At 41.4% G+C, this 21,328-nt stretch overlaps 1 protein-coding gene across 1 annotated transcript in view; it reads left to right on the top strand.

Annotated features, from left to right (window-relative positions):
- Positions 1–21,328, top strand: part of tbc1d16 (TBC1 domain family, member 16) — an 87,435-nt gene that overhangs the window by 5,933 nt on the left and 60,174 nt on the right. The window contains exon 2 of the mRNA XM_034190516.1: positions 20,004–20,213. Within this exon, the coding sequence (XP_034046407.1) occupies positions 20,033–20,213 (181 nt within the window). The 5' untranslated portion in view covers positions 20,004–20,032. The remainder of the gene's footprint in view (positions 1–20,003; positions 20,214–21,328) is intronic.

Raw genomic sequence — 21,328 nt, 5'->3', positions numbered from 1 at the left:
CTTCAAACTGGAGTCGCGCTGCAGAAATGGTTGATTACAGACGCTGTATTGAAAATCGTTAACGGTCCAAAATTATAGCGTAACGGGCCGTAACGCAAGTTTGCGCTAGCTAGAACCCTGGATGATAATATAAAATGCATTAAAATTGTAATCCTGCGAAGTAATCCCCATTTTTACTAAATATACCTGTAATCTGAATACGTCTTTTTTTTTCTGTAACTGTAGCGGAATACAGTTACCTTTTTTTGGTATCCTAATTACGTAATGCCGTTACATGTATTCCGTTACTCCCCAAGCCTGTCTAGGAGATATGATCCCTCCATTATGTCCTGACTCTTCCCTGGGGCCTCCTCCCAGTTGGACATTCCTGAAAGACCTCCCTAGAGAAATGACCAAGGGCATCCTCACTTGATGGCTGAACCACCTCAACTGGCTCCTTTCAGTGCAAAGAAATAGAGGCTTTATGTCCAAATCCCTCATGGATATTAATGCTTCTCGCCCTGTCCAGGAATGTAAGGCCAGATACCAAACATAGAAATGTCATTTGCGTCACTTGTATGCATGACTGTTGTTTTGGTCATTAACCACAGTTCATAACAATAGGCGAGGATGGGAGCCACGATGGTCTTGTACAGCATCCGCAGAACATCAGACACGGCCACAATCGGTCTATTGATGTCACGCTTCAACTTAACCCCACTCATTAACAAGACCAGAGACACTTGAAGTCTTCTGCTTGGGGCAACAGCTCTCCCCTGACCCAGCGGGGACAGTCCACCCTTTTCTGACAGGGGACTGTGGTCTCATATTTGGAGGTACTAATCTCATCCCAGTCAGTTCACACTCTGCCTCAAACCTCCCCAGTGTGCACTGGAGTAGGAAGAATTAAGCCAACAGAACCACATCATCTGCAAAAAGCAGAGATGTAATTCTGAGATCACCAAACTGTACTCCTTCCAGTACATGACTGCACCCTGAAATTGTGTCCATGAGCATCATGAACAAGATTGGTGACAAGGGACACCCTAGAAGAGCCTGACACCCACCATGTATGCCAGGAATATGGACACAGCTACTACTTTGGTTAACTACTTTGGGCTTTTGTGTCTTGATGGCACAGACGTCTGTGGAGTCAGCAGGTGCCTAACTCTGGTGTGGGAGGAATTTGGCGAGACCACAGAGAATGAATTTAGGTCAGCTTCAAAGTGGTTCTATCTGGTGTCTCAGAAGAATGAGGCAATGGATGTGTATTTTCAGCAATGGAGGAGATCTACTCAGGGGTTGGAAAGAACACTTTGAGGATCTTCTCAACTTCACTGCCTTGCCATCCATTGATGAGGCAAGGATGGAAGAGTCAGGTGGATCTGGTCTGGTGCCATCTCCCTAGCAGAAGTCACTGAAGTAGTCAGAAATTTCCTCAATGGCAAGTTGCTGGGAGCAGATGAGATTTGCCCTTGGATTCTGAAGTGTCTGGATGTTGTTGGGTTGTCATGGCTGACATGCCTGTACAATATTGCATGGAAGTTGGGGACAGTACCTCTGGGATTGGTAAACTGGGATGGTGGTCACCATTTTTAAAAAAGGGCTGGAGAATGTGTTCCAGTTATAGAGGAATCAAGCCCTGGTCCCACCGAATAATGAAGGATGATTAATGAGCCACGGAGCTTTTTTTTTTGTAGGAGTCCAGTTATTCAACAATCGTGGGAGAATAGTGGCTGTTAGAGGCAGAATATTCGGCTAACGAGGCTCATCTTTAAGTGTGGCCCTAATTTCAAGAAGTTCAAAATTTAGGAACAATAGTGTGGGGCAGTTTATGTACAAGGTACTACGAGGACAAACAAGGATTTTAGAGGCATGTTTGTGGTGAGGACGAGGCTGTTAAAAGCCCGTTATCCAAGAACCTGGCGGCTACGAGGACAGGACAGGCTATTTTGGCTCTGCCCTCTTGCACGCTACAATTCCACCTGCTTTGTGCGCTGGACGCTGTATATAAAATAATTACTTTGTAGCGGATTAATCATTTTCTGTTACAGTTGGGCAGTTGAAAACACCTTTAATCACTTCTGGAATCACAGAGGACTGTTTCATCTAGAGCTTTTTTTTTCCTCTCTCTGTCTCATGTGCTGAGGTGGAGAATGTATTTGGAACAGCCTAAAAGGTAAGTATTTGTAATGTTTATATTGTAATAGCTTGATAAAACAGTTACATGTTCATTCTTTCTTATAAGCAACTGTAAAAGTATGTTTATGATAGATTTAACATCTTGTTATACAACCCCTGGCAAAAATTATGGAATCACCGGCCTCGGAGGATGTTCATTCAGTTGTTTAATTTTGTAGAAAAAAAAGCAGATCACAGACATGACACAAAACTAAAGTCATTTCAAATGGCAACTTTCTGGCTTTAAGAAACACTATAAGAAATCAGGAAAAAAAATTGTGGCAGTCAGTAACGGTTACTTTTTTAGACCAAGCAGAGGGAAAAAAATATGGAATCACTCAATTCTGAGGAAAAAATTATGGAATCATGAAAAACAAAAGAACACTCCAACACATCACTAATATTTTGTTGCACCATCTCTGGCTTTTATAACAGCTTGCAGTCTCTGAGGCATAGACTTAATGAGTGACAAACAGTACTCTTCATCAATCTGGCTCCAACTTTCTCTGATTGCTGTTGCCAGATCAGCTTTGCAGGTTGAAGCCTTGTCATGTGTCCAAAATATCAATGTAAACTTGTGCATTTATTGATGATGTAATGACAGCCATCTCCCCAGTGCCTTTACCTGACATACAGCCCCATATCATCAATGACTGTGGAAATTTACATGTTCTCTTCAGGCAGTCATCTTTATAAATCTCATTGGAACGGTACCATACAAAAGTTCCAGCATCATCACTTTGCCCAATGCAGATTCGAGATTCATCACTGAATATGACTTTCATCCAGTCATCCACAGTCCACGATTGCTTTTCCTTAGCCCATTGTAACCTTGTTTTTTTCTGTTTAGGTGTTAATGATGGCTTTCGTTTAGCTTTTCTGTATGTAAATCCCATTTCCTTTAGGCGGTTTCTTACAGTTAGGTCACAGACGTTGACTCCAGTTTCCTCCCATTCGTTCCTCATTTGTTTTGTTGTGCATTTTCAATTTTTGAGACATTGCTTTAAGTTTTCTGTCTTGACGCTTTGATGTCTTCCTTGGTCTAGCAGTATGTTTGCCTTTGCCAGTATGTTTACCTTCCCATGTTGTTTGTATTTGGTCCAGAGTTTAGACACAGCTGACTGTGAACAACCAACATCTTTTGCAACATTGTGTGATGATTTACCCTCTTTTAAGAGTTTGATAATCCTCTCCTTTGTTTCAATTGACATCTCTCGTGTTGGAGCCATGATTCATGTCAGTCCACTTGGTGCAACAGCTCTCCAAGGTGTAATCACTCCTTTTTAGATGCAGACTAACGAGCAGATCTGATTTGATGCAGGTGTTAGTTTTGGGGATGAAAATTTACATGGTGATTCCATAATTTATTCCTCAGAATTGAGTGAGTCCATATTTTTTTTTTCTCTGCTTGGTCTAAAAAAGTAACCGTTACTGACTGCCACAATTTTTTTTCTTGATTTCTTATAGTGTTTCTTAAAGCCAGAAAGTTGCCATTTGAAATGACTTTAGTTTTGTGTCATGTCTGTGATCTGCTTTTTTTCTACAAAATTAAACAACTGAATGAACATCCTCCGAGGCTGGTGATTCCATAATTATTGGCAGGGGTTGTAATTGATCAGATGAGGTGCACTCTGTGCATGCTGACGCAATGACTTGCACTCAAGATGAGCATTTACACAGAATGCAAGCCTGCAATGGAGCAATTTTGCAGACAATAACCGACGAACACAAAGTTAAAAGGGGAGATGATGATCTAGCCTAGTGGTGAAGCATTGGGCTTGAGACCAGAGGATCCTCAGTTCAGATCCCAGCCTGACCGGAAAACCACTAAGGGCCCTTGGGCAAGGTCCTTAATCACCTAGTTCCTCCCGGTGTGAAGTCAGCACCTTGTATGGAAGCACCCTCACATCGGGGTGAATGTGAGGCATTATTGTAAAGAGCTTTGAGCGTCTGATGCAGATGGAAAAGCGTTATATAAATGCAGTCTATTTAAAAGTTTTATCACAGTGTCAAAATGAATGTAAAGCTGTGGAAGAAATAAAGCCAGTGAGAAGAAGTGCACAGGCGACTGTCCAGGAATGCAGAACACGAGTGCGCAGGATAGCGATTTTGCAGACAAAAACACAAACACAAATTTAAAAGTTGGATCACAGTGTCAAAATGGCTGTAAAGCTGCGGAAGAAATAAAGCCAGTGAGAGGAAGCGCAGAGGCGACTGTCCAGGAACCCGTGGATCGGTTCAAGCTGGTCTGGTTATGGATGTGTGTGTGTGTGGTTTTTTATTTATTTTTGGTGGGGGTGGCGGGAGTGATTCACACAGTTGCGGGTGTATGTAATTAAAGCGGCCACCTCACTGTGGTCTTTTTTTTTTTTTTTTTTTTTTTTGGTCACAGAGAGCTGTGTGCACACGCAGAACTGCTGCATTTATGACTCTGAAACACAGGTGAAGTGCAACCTGACGCAGGGATGCGCACACTGGCGGTACGGTGCAGGAGCGTCTTTTTTTTGGGCTGCCTTTAAAAAATGTGACATCATCTTGAATGGATGCCGTGAATTGAAAATCCACACTTTAAAGGGACCACTGTGGGAGGGCCGGAGGTTTGGACAAAACCCATGCCTAAACGTGGACCAATGTCATGTTACATGGCGCTGTATGGATCATATATGGCTTGACGTGGATCATATGCGGCGACACGAGCCATTGGAGGCTGGACGGGGCTCAAATGACAGGTCAGATGTGGCTCATTAGAGGCTGATACCTGAAACATGCGAGGTACTTCAACGCAGATAGAGGCTTCTTCATAGTGGATACGTGATAGATTTATACGTGGATCATTATTCGAATAATCACTGACACGTGGCTCATTATTCATGGCTTTATTATTTGGTGGACTGAGGCTTCACACTTCTTAGCTTCCCTGGAGAGAAGGCATAGACCATTCGTCGAACCTCAGATTCCGAGATTCAGATATTGACAAGCTTGAAGTAATGTTGTGACCTGGAATGGAAAGTGGGGATTCCTTGATTCATAAAATTATTTAATGTTTGACGTAGGTGACTTTGTTAGTGAAGAAAGGTTTACTGTGGCCTCGCCTGGTGCACAGCAACACAAACACAGTTGTTGGTGATTGCTCTATAATAAACTAGAAGCACTCAGAGTGCAAACCTCCGCCAAGCCCATGGGGTAACTGACGCCATACCATCTACACGCCGTGGAATCATTGAACCTAAAAAAGTCTAACAAGGATGTTTGCTCAGTAGTAAAAAAAAGTTTCATCTGCTGTGACTGGATAGCATGTATCCTTAGCACTTGGCATGACAGTTTATTGCAACTTGCACCTTTCCCAGAAGCTACTGTCATCTGAGCACTGATATTGATATTGCATGTGCTTATAGACAAAACAAATAAGAGACAAAATTCAATTTATTATTCAACTAAACTGCAAATATATGAATTTTTTTTAACATTTATGAAACACTTCTCTAAACAAGGCCATAGGGTCACTGACCCTAAAGAGATTTCTTTCTTTCTAACCTTTATTTAACCAGAAAATATCCCATTGAGATTAAAAACCTCTTTTTCAAGGGAGTCCTGGCCAAAATGGCACCGGCAAACACAAAATACAGTTACATATTTATACAATAAAAACACAGAAGTTATGAACACATTATGAGAAACAAGTGCATATAGTACAATTGGCGTCAGTAACTCTTTGTTTGGATTTAAAAGTGCTCAAAGAAATTAATTCAGTTAGTTTCCAGTCTTTCTGTAGCATGTTCCACGCATAAGGTGCAGAATAAACAAAGGCTCTTTTGCCCAATTCCGTCCGAGCAAAGGGGACAGAAAGCAACAAATACTCTTTCGAACGAAGAGAATAGGATTCAACATTTCTCAGAGTAATTAACGAGCAAATGTATGAAGGCAGCAATCCCAAAATTGCCTTATAAATAAAAGTGTAGAGATGACTAGCCCTTTGAGTGGCCAGAGCAGACCATCCTACTCGAGTGTATAATTCACAGTGGTGAGTAGACATTTTACAGTTCGTAATGAACCTCAAGGCAGCATGATAAACAGTATCGTTTGTAAATATTGAGCACCAGCATTCATGTACAGAAGATCTCCATAATCCAACACAGATACAAATGTTGCAGCAACAAGACGCTTTTTCACATTAAAAGAAAAACACAACTTATTACGAAAATAAAAACCAATTTTTAGATTAGATTCCCTCCTTGGCACAGTGATCTATTTCTTTTTGTCTCTTTCTCTAAAATTGTATATAATAATCATTACATTATTAATATATAAACAAAAATAAATTTAAGAAATATTACAATTTGAAAACAAATGCACCCGAACGTAATGACAGCTGCAATTGCTTAATGCAAACTTTTAACATTGAAAATGCCATAGACATGCTAACGCGTTAGCATCGGGATCCGGATCGTGATCCGGATCACCACTAAAATTTAATCACTTGTTCCTCTTGTCATTTCCAACCACTCCACAAAATTTCATCAAAATCCGTTCAAAACCTTTTGAGTTATCCTGCTGACAAACAGACAGACAAACAAACAAACGCGACCGAAAACATAACCTCCTTGGCGGAGGTAATAATTATTGCAAAACATTGCTTAACTACAACCAGATTTTCTTGTAAATTGCGGGAGACCATGAACAATAAATTATCTAGTAATTCTCAGCCCCCAACATCTAATATTAAAGGTGAGAAATGGTCACACATCCATTCATTTTTCAGCAAATGCTTACTCCAATAAGAACAGTCAAATCAAATCACTATTTATTGTCACATGACGTTACTTGTACATGTGAGTGAAGTGCTTGTGTGCAGGCCTCTCATGCAGCAGTAGTACAACATTTAACAAATCTACATATACACAGAAACAACAATAATAATGAAAAAACAAACAGACTACAATAATAACCTACAGATAGCTGTACAAATAGCTGCTGTGCAAATGTGTGGATAAAGTGACATTGGGATTAGCGATGTTGGTCAATGTTCAGCCGTCTGATAGCCTGGTGGAAGAAACTGTCCCTCAGTCTGCTGGTTTTGGACCAGATACTCCAGTACCTTCTGACTGACGGGAGTAGCTTAAACAGTTTGTGGCGGGGGCTACTGGGGTACTCTGTGATCTTCCCCACTTTCCTCAGGCACCGCTTTCTGTAGATGTCTTGGAGGGAGGGACGCTCGCCTCCAATTATCCTTTCACCATTTGCTACTTTAACGTTTCCCATAATCTCCCTGGCGGCCCCCTGCGCTTCCCAGAATGCACCGTGGTGTAAGCAGAGTTCCAGCGTTTCAAAGCCATGTAATGGATAGCGAGGATGTGGATGGCGTCAATTCAGTGAGTTCATGAGCAATTATGATGATGACACGTTGACAGGGTTATCTTGAAGAGGTGCAGCACCTGTGGTGATCTTCTGCTGTGCCCCGATGTTGTCTTGTTGTTCATACGTCACGAGGTGTGTTTACATAGTGCCCTAAACTGGTGTCGCAGACTGACCAGTCCCCCTTAAAAATCGGACCCCCTGCCTTCACTGTGCATCCGTCATTTTGGAGCGTCAGCATTATCATTTCTAACAGTGAGCTGCAATCAAGCGATTATCACCTCGTTTCTGCTCAAATTTGCACTCCAGTCATCATCTGTCTCAGCAACAGATATCTAAAGCTTTTGTAGAACAATCATTTCCACATGAATTCAGCATTATTTTGTAATCAAAGATGGAGGAAGTGATCAGAGCGCAGCAGCAGCAGCACGTCCTGCTGTGCCTACGTCATTTCCATGCGTCAGTCGCAAAATTAGGTGATTATCGCCAGGTTTCTGCTTAAAACAGCCTCATTTCTGCTTAAAACTGACTTTAGAATGATTTAAGAGCTTTTAATTTGTCATCTGATGGTTAATAATCACATTATTCCCTTTGATTGCTTTGGGTGTGGAGAGTCAGTCTCAGATGTGCTGCTGTGGTCCCAAATGACGCATGCACAGTGAAGGCAGGGCGGACCAGTTTTTAAGGGGGAGGGTTTGGTCGACAACACCTGCACTCTGCTGAAACCAACCTTTTGCATAAGTCACGGACCGCCGGACGGCGTGAGATTCACAGCTGTGAGACAGCGAATTCTTGCCAGGGCTTTGTGGTTGTAGGTGGTGCTGTTGTCGTACCAGGTGGTGATACATCTGATGAGGATGCTCTCAATGGCACGGTTGTCGAACGTCCTGAGGATGTGGAGGCGCACGCCAAACCTCTTCATTCTCCTGAGAATGAAGGGGTGATGCTGCGCCTTCTTCACTGTTTTGTCTATGTGAAGTCATCCACCAAGTACACACCAAGCAACCGGTCACTGCTGACTCTCTCCACAGCAGCACCGTTAATGTGTGCTCCTTTATGCCTCCTGAAGTCCACTATCAGTTCCTTGGTCTTTGCAATGTTGGAAGTGAAATGGTTCTTCTGGCACCAGTGTGTCAGGGCACTGACCTCCTCCCAATATGCAGTCTTGTCACCATTGGTGATGAGACCCACCACTGTTTTCTTATTCACAAACTTCATGGTGTAGTTGAAGCTGTTAGTGGCCATACAGTTGTAGGCGTAGAGTGAGTACAGGAGAGGACACAGTACACACCCCTGAGGAGCACCGGTGTTCAGTGTGACTGAGGATGATGTGATACCGCCAGGTGTCTGCCTGACAGGAAGTTGAGGATCTAGGTGCACAGTCCGAGGTCACATAGCTCCCTGTCCAGTATCGAGGGAATGATGGTGTTGAACGGGTGATAGAAATAACATTTTGAGGATTCCCTCAACCTTACTGACATGTCCTCTGTTGAGGAGACAGGCATAGAAGACTCGGGTGGATCTGGTGCCATCTCTCTAGCAGAAGTCACTGAGGTACTCAGAAAATCCGCTGGGAGGGGATGAGATTGATGCTGTGACTGTTGTCAAAGTTCACTTTTACCCACGTTGGTGAACAAATCTGCATTAGTCAAGTGTGTGTGACTTATTTATATGGAGCCCTTAAAGTTAAATTAGCATTTTTTTAGCAGTGTTAAAGCAGCATTCCAGGTTCACATTGTTGCATGGCTAGTTGTCGCAAAGGTATACATGGGTTTGCAAAAGTGGGGAAAAAAAGCACATTTGCCCAGTGCACAAGTGGACTAAATTAGTAAGTTATTATTTTTACTTTTACGTGTTACATATCCAAATAAACCCAGCCAAATATTTGATAATGCAATATTTATAGAATATTATCAGTTATCAAGTTGTTCACCAATGAATATGGCTTTATACACCCTGAAGAAAACATACACCCTGAGGCCTAACGATTTTATCATATACCTATAAATGATAAATGTTGTATGGTTTTCTGAAGGGTGTAAAAAGCCATATTAATTGGTGAACAACTTGATAACTGATAATATTCTATAAATATTGCATTATCAAATATTTGGCTGGGTTTTTATCATATACAGTGGTCCCTCGTTTATCGTGGGAGTTACGTTCTAAAAATAACCCGCGATAGACGAAATCCGTGAAGTAGTCAGCATTATTTTTTACAATTATTATGGATGTTTTAAGGCTGGAAAACCCCTCACTACACACTTTATACACTTTTCTCAAACAGGCATTAACATTTTCTCACTTTTCTCTCCTGTGTAAACACTCAAAGTTCAAACCTTAGTAGAAAAAAAAAGAGCGTTTTCCTATAAATAATTATGATGGCTTTTAGAACAAACTAATTTAATTTTAACGAACAACCTATGAGGTTGGACACGTAAGAAATTGTTAATAGTGACTCACCAGTATTTCACAGTTCCTCTGACCGTGCCTCTTAGTCGTGGCGCCGCTCCGCTGTCCAGATTGGCTGATTATTCGGGTGGTATGAAAAATGTTACCGTCCGCGAAAAGGGTGTATTGCTATTTATTCTTTAGTGTTTATCCAGTCATATTGGCGTATCATTTATAGGTATATGATAATACCGCATACAACTGCATAGACCTGATGACACTAATTCTGCAACAGCTAATCTGAATTCTATTTTTTTTTTTTTTCCAGACATCAAGATATATATGAGGAATTTCTTTTGCTGTAGTTTGAGACCGATCCAATGAGGATGTCACTTACAATCGAGCAAAAACAGAAACTGGTGAAATTCTACTTTGAGACCAAATCGATCGCGCAAACCCAGCGACAATATCAATGTCACTTTGCAGTTAGAAAAGCACCAGGCAAAAAAACAATATGGAGGATTTCAAACTGATAGAACTGTTCAGTGTTTAAAAAGGGAGATCTGGCCGAACCAGAGGAGCGGTGCACATATTGAGTACATCTTGTGAATGCCAAAACTCTTACAAACTGAGGTGATATTAGAAATGAACACCAGAGATAAAACTCCTTGAGATATGCTTCAAGATGATATATATGACAGATATCAGCATCCAAAAGTGCATCAATTTTCTATGGCTATGTTTGTGGCACTTTTTGGGACATCCTGTACATATAATATATATATGCACAGACAGAATATGGACACTATATAAAAACCTACAACCCCATTTCCAGTGAAGTTGGGACGTTGTGTAAAATGTAAATAAAAGCAGAATACAATGATATGCAAATCCTCTTCAACCTATATTCAATTGAATACACCACAAAGACAAGATATATAATGTTCAAACTGATAAACTTTGTTTTTGTGCAAATATTTGCTCATTTTCAAATGGATGTCTGCAACACGTTTCAAGAAAGTTGGGACAGTGGTTTTTTTAACACTGTGTTACATCACCTTTCCTTCTAACAACACTCAATAAGCGTTTGGGAACTGAGGACACTAATTGTTGAAGCTTTGTAGGTGGAATTCTTTCCCATTCTTGCTTGATGTAGGACTTTAGTTGTTCAACAGTCCGGGGTCTCCGTTGTCGTATTTTGCGCTTCATAATGCACCACACATTTTCAATGGGCGACAGGTCTGGACTGCAGGCAGGCCAGTCTAGTACCCGCACTCTTTGAAGCCACACTGTTGTAACACGTGCAGAATGTGGCTTGGCATTGTCTTGCTGAAATAAGCAGGCACATCCCTGAAAAAGATGTTGCTTGGAAGGCAGCATGTGTTGCTCCAAAACCTGGATGTACCTTTCAGCTTTGATGGTGCCATCACAGATGTGTTAGTTGCCCATGTCATTGGCACTAACACACCCCCATACCATCACAGATGCTGGCTTTTGAACTTAGCGCTGGTAACAATCTGGATGGTCTTTTTCCTTTTTTGTCCAGAGGACACGGCGTCCATGATTTCCAAAAACAATTTGAAATGTGGGCTCATCAGACCACAGCACACTTTTCCACTTTGCATCTGTCCATTTTAAGTGAGCTCAGGCCCAGAGAAGGCGGTGGCGTTTCTGGATGTTGCTGATGTATGTCTTTCGCTTTGCATGATAGAGTTTTAACTTGCACTTGCCGATGTAGCGATGAACTGTGTTAACTGACAATGGTTTTCTGAAGAGTTCCTGAGCCCACGCGGTAAGATCCTTTACACAGTGATGTCGGTTTTTAATGCAGTGCTGCCTGAGGGATCGAAGGTCAAGGGCATTCAGTGTTGGTTTTCGGCCTTGCCGCTTGAAAGTGCTGAAAGTTCTCTGGATTCTCTGAATCTTCTGATTATATTATGGACTGTAGATGATGGAATCCCTAAATTCCTTGCAAGTGAACATTGAGAAACATTGTTCTTAAACTGTTGGGCTATTTTTTTCATGCAGTTGTTCAGAAAGTGGTGATCCTCGCCCCATTTTTGCTTGTGAACGGCTGAGCCTTTTGGGGATGCTCCTTTTATTCCCAATCATGACACACAGTTAGTGTCCTCAGTTCCCAAACGCTTATTGAGTGTTGTTAGAAGGAAAGGTTTCATTGTTCTGTGGTTGGTTGTACAAATAACAATCAATTTGTACCAAATACTACAAATATTTAAATTAATTACCGTAAATGAAAGCTACAGTGTAGCCACAGGCTCTTTCTTTACCGTAATGTTTTGAAAAATGTGCCTGATGACTTGGTAGGGACCTGAAAATATTAATGTTTTGTGAATAAGTGCACCTTTTTTAAAGTTTCACTTTCAGAAACAATTAATCATGTGATGTGTATCATATTTAATGATAGTTGATGAGTCATCCTTGCTGAGCAGCCAGTTAGAGATGTGCAGTGGTGGGCACAGCTAACCAAATCGTTAGCTTTGATAACACTTAATTCGCTAACTGAAAAGTTATCTTTTTTAAAGCTAAACTTCTAAAAAAAAATTAGCGGACGTTACAGATAAAAGCTATAAACTGTTAAACTTTCAGTATTGATTTCAGAACACTACGAGCTACTGACACAACAACGAGCCAGTGCTTCTGTGTCAGATTAGCTTTCTCTCAGCAAAAGAGACCTAGTGACTGAGGAGGAAGAGAAGAAATAAAGACAATTTCTCTTTACACCATAATGACTCACCAGCATATCATGCAAGTCATCAACAGGCATACAGATTTAACTTATGGTTAAAATGTAACCAAACTAATTCCAGACAAGTTATTTGAATTAACGTCACGTCTGGGTTTTATAAAGTGAAAATATCTGCTATATGTTTTAGTTTTAAAGTAATGCACTAATTTTGAAGGTTTTAGTGTTTGGACCACACATGCTGTAGTGCATTATGGGTAAAGTTTTCACGACAGGAGAAATGCATTGAGACACTCTGATGAGGCCGCACTTTTCTCTTCCTTTCTTTTCTGTAACCAGCTCTCCTCTGCCTGCAGAGGATAGAGCTGTCTGTCTGCTCGGAAACATTTAACAGGTAGGTACTAAAGTCTTTGAATTCAGACTTCACAAATGTTTTAACTGCTAAGCTTTATTCACTATGCCTACAAAAATATGTTAGCGGTCTAAAAATTATCAGACTTAAATTTATCGGAAGCTAATTGGTCCGCTGATGGTTTTCAGAGTTATCTGAAAAGCTAATCCGATAATGAAAATATTAGCTTTGATAGTTAGCGGTTAGCAGATTAGTGGAACTGTGCCCACCACTGGAGATGTGTCGTAAAGAGTTGCCTGTGGGAATCCACAGGCCTTGGTCTTTTTTTTAGCTGCCTCAGGTGATATAGTGTCAAGTTCTGATGAAAAGGTTGCTGTATTCAAATGTCAGCTTGACATCTTAATTATTGTCACCCATAGATGACACAGTGTCTTGTGCTTCAGTTTTTGCTCCTAAACCAGTTGGGGCTTTGGCTTCTCATTAAAGTTGTTCTTAGCAGGCAGTCTGTTAAGTGTTTGCTGCAGGGGGACCAGGCTGGCGTCAGGGTGGTGTTGCATGTGAGTCATTGAATAAAACAGAGGCAGTCAGGTCAGAGGTGCTATGTGAGCACACTGAGGTGTCAACACCATAAACGATGAAGTGAGAAGAAAAAAACGTGCATAACTCTGTCCGTTATCGGCCTCAGAGGCAAAACTGACCAACCGCTGACAGTGGCACAGACAACGAATATCTTAATGCTGAAGTGAGACCCCTGAAAATAGACATCATGTTTATGATCCAAATATGACCTGTCATTATGTGAATTATGTCCAGAAAGAATGTGTGATCAATAATATGTGTGTCTGTTAATGTGCGAAATGAAAGATCTGATAATTATTATTTAAAAAAAAACAAAACGGTGTAATTTGTATTCCAGTGCAACTTATACTCCTGTGTGACTTATATATGGGTTTTCCTCTTTAAGAGGCATTTTTTTTTTTTTAACAGTTGCGACTTTTGTACTCCAGAAAATTGTTAATCCTATTAAAAGAAAAACTAACAAGCACAAAAAAAAAACCAACTACCAAAACCGGACCCACTGACCAAAAATAAGCACAGACTGACCAAACAATCAGAAAACCACCAGCTGGCTGAACAGCTGACCAAAAGTTACTATGGGCTCACCAATCAACTAATTGACCTATCCTAAATACACCCACTGATCGACCAACAGTCATTGGCTGATTCACAGACCATCCAATAATAAAAATGCTGGCCAACTGAATGACTAACAATAATATTTACTCGCTGACTGACCGAAAAACTAGTTAAAAAAAAAAAAAAAACTCCTCTTACTGTCCAAAAATAACCACGGGCACACTGACTAACTAACCAAATAATCTATGGCCAAAAATAACAATTGACTAACTGGCTGAACAACCAACCAACTGATTAACACCAGTCAACTGAATGACTGGCCAAAAATAGCCACTGGCTTACTGACTGACCAGTCAACAAACCACCAACTTACTGACCTGACTCACTGACCAAGAATAACTGTAGACCAACCAAACATTTGGAAAACCGCCATTAAACAGCAACAAAAACAGGTCACCATTGACCAAAAACTAATACTGGCCAACCAGTCAACAGACTAACAAACTAACCATTGATCTACCAATTGAAATTAACCACTGGCTGACTTACCACTTGACCACAAATCAACACTGGCTGAATGACCAACTAACCAAAAATAACTCATAACCAATTAATCAAAAATATGAGTTGACTGACTGACTGACCAAACAACTGACCTCCAATAACTGCTGGTTGGCAGAACAACTGACCACCAATAACTGCTGGGTAACTAAAAGACTAACTGTTGGATGAAAGAACAGTTGATTTAAAAATAACCCATTGGCCGCTGGCTGAAAACCTGATCAGCAATATCCTCTGGCTGACTGACTCAGGGATGAACCAAAAACAGCCACTGGCTAGCTGAACAACTGACCAAAAGTAACTCCTGGCTCACCAGCCAATTAATTGAGTGACTGACTACAAATAACCATTGACTGACCAAAAATAACCACTGGTTTATAGACCAGAATTAATCACGGGCCAACCAACTGAGTTACTGATATTGTTAAAATCAACTGACTTTGTGATGGTTAAGTTGACATAATCTAAATTTTCAGAGATGAGTATTACTTTCTTTGTCATTGTAAGATTGGCAGTTTTTTAAAGCATTTTTGCCAAAACTTCAACAACTAGTGGACTTATAACATTTTTGGGAGTGGGGTGGTGAATGTAGATTAGGCACCACGAGTATTGTACTCTAGTGTTATTGTGGAGTGCAGTGTGTCCTGTCTGGGTCCTGGCATCAGGAAGTGGCATTCCTGCGTAATCAAAGAGGTCAACATGGCCTGTGATGGGGGGGAAAAGGAGGGAGCATTGGTTCGACAGAGCGGAACATTAAGAAAAGGACCTTCCAGTGATTCGATACACATTTCAAAACTCAGTGCAGGGAAACGAAACTTCAAGCCTTATGTGATCTAATGGAACAAAGGATGTGAAAATGCAGATGTAACCCCTTTCAGTGACTTCTGAGCCTGAAAAGTAAGATCACTTCAAAGTATTTTCCATGCTGATTTAGCAGACCGAACGGTCCGCCCCTAAAAATCGGTCCGCGTTTTGCATCTGCGCATGCGCCATTTCGAACCACAGCAGCACGTCTGAGACGGAGTCTCTTTGCCAAAAGCAATCAAATGGATTAATGGGATTATTAACCATCAGATGATAAAAGTGATGATGAAGATGGTAAAACCTCTTAAATCATTCTAAAGTCAATTTTAAGCAGAAACAAGGCAAAATTCTGTGACACTTTGAAATGGCCGATGTGCAGTGAACGCATCAGCTAGCAGCTCTTTTAGCCGCGGTGCTCTGATTGCTTCTGCCGCCTTTTATGATGAAATAATGCTGAATTTAAGTGGAAATGATTGTTGTACAAAAGCTTCAGATACCTGTCACTGAGATAGATGATGACTGGTGTGCAATTTGGAACAGAAACGAGGTGTTAATCAGTGAACCTCGTCATCGGGGGGACCGATTTTTAGGGTGACCATTCGGTCTTTGACACCGGCAACATGTTGCAGAGCTGCAGCATGAGACAAGCAGTCCCACTCAAAGTTTGTGTCATCAAAAGGGGTTTAGACGCACAGTCGGAGTGACAGTTCAGTGCAGATGTTTGACACTTGCTGGCTTCTGCTAGCTGCTTAGAATTTTACTCGGCTCGAGTGTGTTTACACATGCCTTTGTGTGTGTACTTACCTGGATGAGTGTGCCGTGTTTACATAAGGTGGGACACAATTACAACGAAGCATGATTAACAGATGACGTGCACACTCCGATACGTTTAGATTCTAAATTTGTGCTCAAAGTGCTGCCTTTCAGCTTTAATTTGAGAGGATTTACCTCCCAATCAGGTGAGTAGTTTAGTAATTACAGCACATTTTACACATGGTCTGTCAGACCAAACTAACAAAGGCATAAATGGTTGTTTTAGGACTTTGTTTTGAATCTCTTTCTTGCCTGGTGATGCTCTGCTTGGTTTCCCTGCAGCTTACTTGAGCTCCCGCTGCTTCTTGATGTGTTTTGCTTTCAGCACGTTCATTTGAATTCAGGTCAGGTGATCGACTTGACTTCAGCAGAATATTTCACGTTTTTGCCTTTTAAAAATCTTTAGTTGCTTTCACAGTATGTTTGAGGTAAGTGCTCGTCTGCATTCAGCTGTTTTGCAGTAGTAGCCTCATTCACACTTTAATTGGTTGTTTTGGTCAATCTGTTAACTCATGCTTAACGATTCAGAATCAATTCAAAACTTTCAAAAATCGATTTAAAAAAAAAAAAAAACATTGTCTCTATTTTGTTCGTTTCTCCTCATTGCCAGTCAGCGACTTGCTTCTGCCCCTTTTTGCTGCTGTCTGTAGGAGGCGGGGTCAGTCTGCTCCATGTGTGAGCATACATGACTGTCAGGGCGCTTAGAGCGGACAGCATACAACACCGAACCAGCCTGCATCACTCCATCCAGAAAGTTTGGAAAAATAAATGGAATTTGTTTACTTACTGTTTTATTACAAACTAGTAACAGTAAAGCAAAAGTGTAGCGATCGACGTGTGTTGAATCACTGTCTCTGTATGAGATCAGACCGCACTGCGCCCGAGTTTAGCCAGACGTTACCAGTTTATTACAAAGTTGATGTTTTTTTTTTTTATCGTGGTGTAAGATTTTATGGAAGTAATACCTATAATGACTTTTAATTTGTATAGAGAGATGCGCGAAAATGGTTTTGAATCAAATCGTGACCCCATGAGTCAGAATCAAATTGTGAGATGTTGAAAGATGCAACATCTCACAACCATACATGCCCACATCATATTAGGTCTAGTAGTTTTTTCCTCTTTCCATATTCTTGCAGGATTTTATAACCCTGTGCACCAGTGAAGCAGGGTGTTGTAATCAGTTGTGAGTGAGTGAGTGAGTGAGTGAGTGAATAAGATGACTTCAAAACCAGCTGGTTGGATTTTTACCAAACTTGGTGAGAATGTTACTTGGGCAGAGATCTCAAGATGATTAAGTTTTGGAGGGGCTCAGACAAGGTACAAAGTAAAAAAAAAAAAACATGGTGTAAAAAGCATATTTAGGCTATTTCTTAGTAACAAGCAGGGTTAGAGAGATGATACAAAGTTATTATTGATTGGGATAAGTGGCGTCGTGATGAGTCGTTTGTTTAGAGGATGCAGAGGTTACATCAGCCCTCTGATGCCTTTTTATTTGTCGCCCTATGGATGAAGGTCCACAGGACTAATTCCCATCAAGATTCAAGTGTAGGATGTGTGATGCGCAATGCGCATGAATTTCTGAAAAACTTTTCAGTTTTGTGACCTTTGGTACAAACAATGTTTTGGTGACTGTCTGGTCATAGTAAGTAGGACTTTCTGATTGAATCCTTGTAGGCACCCCAAAAAACAATTTCAGGCAAATTCATACACATGAGTTAAGCCCCTGTCACACATAGCAAGAATATGGAGGAGCCATTCCAACACGGCAAATATTGCCATAATCTGACACAGTCGCGAGGAAAAGAGGCATGGTCAGCCATGGTCCAAACGTATCCAGACTGCCTTGTGCACACCTGCAGGATGCAGCCCAAATTTATTTCAAACAACAGTCAGATGACACACTGCTGTCAGACAGCGTCGACATGGGAGCTGTCACTCAGCCATGCTATCAAATCTCTGCTTGTCCTCACAATCCCAGTGCTAAACTGACCCCTCAATGTGTTTCTCACATGAATGAGTGCATGCGTGTACGTGGGTAGAACAGATGAGTGAGTGTCCACTCAGCTGAAGTGTGTTCATAAATGCTGTACCAGCCACTCCACGTGTGCATGTGAGTACAGGAGCTGTGCATCCAGAGAGACGCACAAACAGGTTGACAGCTGTCAGTGATCACCTGCTGTTAGTCCAGTGAAAAATCCCTTTAGGTGTTTGATCAGTACATACTTGCTTTGCTAGATTTTATTTGTCCGGCTGGACTCCGTAACTGCTGTTAAACTGTGCTGGCAGTGTGTCAACTTCCCACATGTGCGCAACTTTCAGATGCAGCCAGTGGACTTTCTCTTTTCTGTTTTTTAAACTCTTGTTTTTGTTGTCATTTTGCTTTATACGTATCTTAACACAACTGCAGTTAGATTATCGTTGTGGGATGGCACTTCACATGGGATTTATTCATACCAGAGGTGGATTATGAATTTGTGAGCCGATGGATGTTGCCAGCACACAGCGCAGGTGGTTGAAAGGGACTTGACTGTCTGACTTGTCTGTGCTGTGCTGTGGAGTGAGAGGTACCGGAGGTGAGTTACATGTTTATTTATGTTGTCATACATGTCTTGTGCAAACATTTCCACATCATATCTGCTACAGACTTAGGAGGTGAACGTGTAATAATACGTGTGTTGCAGCGGTGACATACCATCCAGCTGCATTGCTGGGCGCTGCACTGAGCCTCTGATGCGTGCACAGTGCCACATACATGTTATTACATAACATTTCCTTCGCCCTCCCTGGCCGGGGTCCAATGGAGGTGGACAAACGTGGCACAACATGTCGGCAGGCTTTGCTGTGACTGATCGATCTCAGAGCTCAATCAAAAGCGATCAGATAATTTCAAATGCTGTTTTGATGCTGTCAGAATATGTAAATTGCTGTCGGATGGTCGTCATATTACGCATGGACCGCCGTTGGATAGGTGTCCCATCTCGACGTCACCCAGAGAGTTTTGAACATGTGCGTCACACTCGGGGCCACCGGCCGATTTTGACCGTGTCGACTTCTGCAGATGGCTGTCAGAACATTTTGGAACTGAAATCTGACTCTTTTGTATGTGCGCCAATTCAAACGTCCAGCGCCACTCTGCGTGATTCCGGCTATGTGTGACGGGGGTATTAATGCCACTTTCACAAATTACTCTTAGTCCAAAGGGTCTGCTGACCCTATATTTATTTCAGTGTTTTACAGCACTAAGTTACATATTGCAGTCTTGTAATCATCAGCACCTTCTGTGTTGAAAGACGATGGATTTGCACATGGGAGGTTGAGCTCCATCTTGGTTTTGTGTAGGGCAGTGGCGACTGTGGCTGTAGCTAATTCTGGAACGACCATCCCTCCCTGGTGCGGTTGTTGCACGGCTGATTGGTGGCTGCTGTTGGCCGTGCACTACTCCAGCAGTAAACCCACTATATTGTATTGAAACCTATTTTTTATGATTTAGACACAGATATTCCTACATCCAGCAAGGCGGTCTTGCTCTGCCCAACTGCTTTGAAGGGTTTTAATCTTCAGTAAGTAATTTTATAAATAAAAAAATGATGACAAAAATGATAACATTCAAAAAATAAATCTGAAAATTTCACAAGCTGGAAATTCTTTTTTTTTTGTCTCCTCTGTCTTTCTCATGGACTGCCCTCCCTTCAGGTTCTAAACCACCTTTCTCTCCTCTGTGTCCAGAGGATGGGCCCAGTGTCTCCTCCACTGAGATGTCTCTGGGTCGGCTCCTGCGGCGTGCCTCCTCCAAAGCATCTGACCTCCTGACCTTTAATCCCGGAGTGGGGAGCTCATCGTTACGTTCAAGCCTGGACGGCGAGATCATTTTCTCCAAAAACAATGTTTGTGTGCACCCTGTGGAGCCGCTGCCGGGCCTGGCGGAGCACCACCCAGGTTAGAGTGGAGGTTAATGGACGGACTTTGACCTGTTTTTGTGAAACTTAGTGGAAATAGTGTTTAGTGTAAGAGGAAGAATCTGTTAGTTTGATGATGACCAGGATAAAAATTCAGCAGTTGGCAAAGAGTATTTACAACATCTTGCAATTGTTAAGGCATTCTGTGCTATTTTATAGCACAAATATAAAAATTCTCTACTTTTGTCAGCCTGTGACATTTCTGCTGCTTTTCACACAGAGACGAGAATGTGAAGAGGTGCAAATGGACCCCCCACCCCAAAAACAAACAAACAAAAATAAAACCATGGCTGAAAAGCACCTGAATACACATTTTCTCCTTAACAAATTAAGCAAGTGTTTATTTTGTGGGGATTCTATGGCAAATGCACTGAGTTTGTGTCTTGAGATTTTGGAGATGACATGAAGGAGGAAGCACTTGCACAAGGTTCAAAGTTCATGTTGTATTTATTGGAAACTGGGACCTTGGAATTGCTGATTAGGAAACATGCTGGGGCTGCAGCTAATGATTATTTTCATAATAAATAAATAAATATGAAATTGGTCACTGGATCCTTGATCTTTGGACATAAATAAAAAATAATAAAATCTGTACATAGTCACTGGACATGATAAATCCTTGATCTCTGGACATAAACAGAAATAAACAAAATCTGTAGTTTTTGTCAAAGGCATTTCCTTTCAGCTATTAATGAGACAAATAACGCCATAGGCTCTGAGCTGAGCTCTTACAGCCGGCTGCACTGCAAGTCAACATCAGTGTAATTCATAAAGAACGGAAGACGTCTCATTTTGGGCGAAAAAACTGTTTTGGTCGGTTGTAGTTTGTCTGTATTACAACGTTTGGAAAGAGATGTCATTTGATTGTAAAACGGCGATTCACTTTGAAGTTATTAATTCCAACCGAAATCTGTGCGGCAGAGAGCCGTGGATCATGTGGAGCTGTGCACTTAGTCCCACAAAACAAGAACGGAACAGAGGATAATTTTCGTTTTTCGCCCGCAACAAGACAAGAGTCCCAGTTAGTGATTTAATCTTTGCTTTAAATGAATAAAAAGAACAGGTTCACAAAATCCCTCATGATGGAGACTTTTC

Source organism: Thalassophryne amazonica, chromosome 16 (assembly GCF_902500255.1).
Source record: "Thalassophryne amazonica chromosome 16, fThaAma1.1, whole genome shotgun sequence".
NCBI lineage: Eukaryota > Metazoa > Chordata > Actinopteri > Batrachoidiformes > Batrachoididae > Thalassophryne > Thalassophryne amazonica.
The sequence above is the reverse complement of the archived record's forward strand: the minus strand, read 5'-3'. Positions and strand labels throughout refer to the sequence as shown.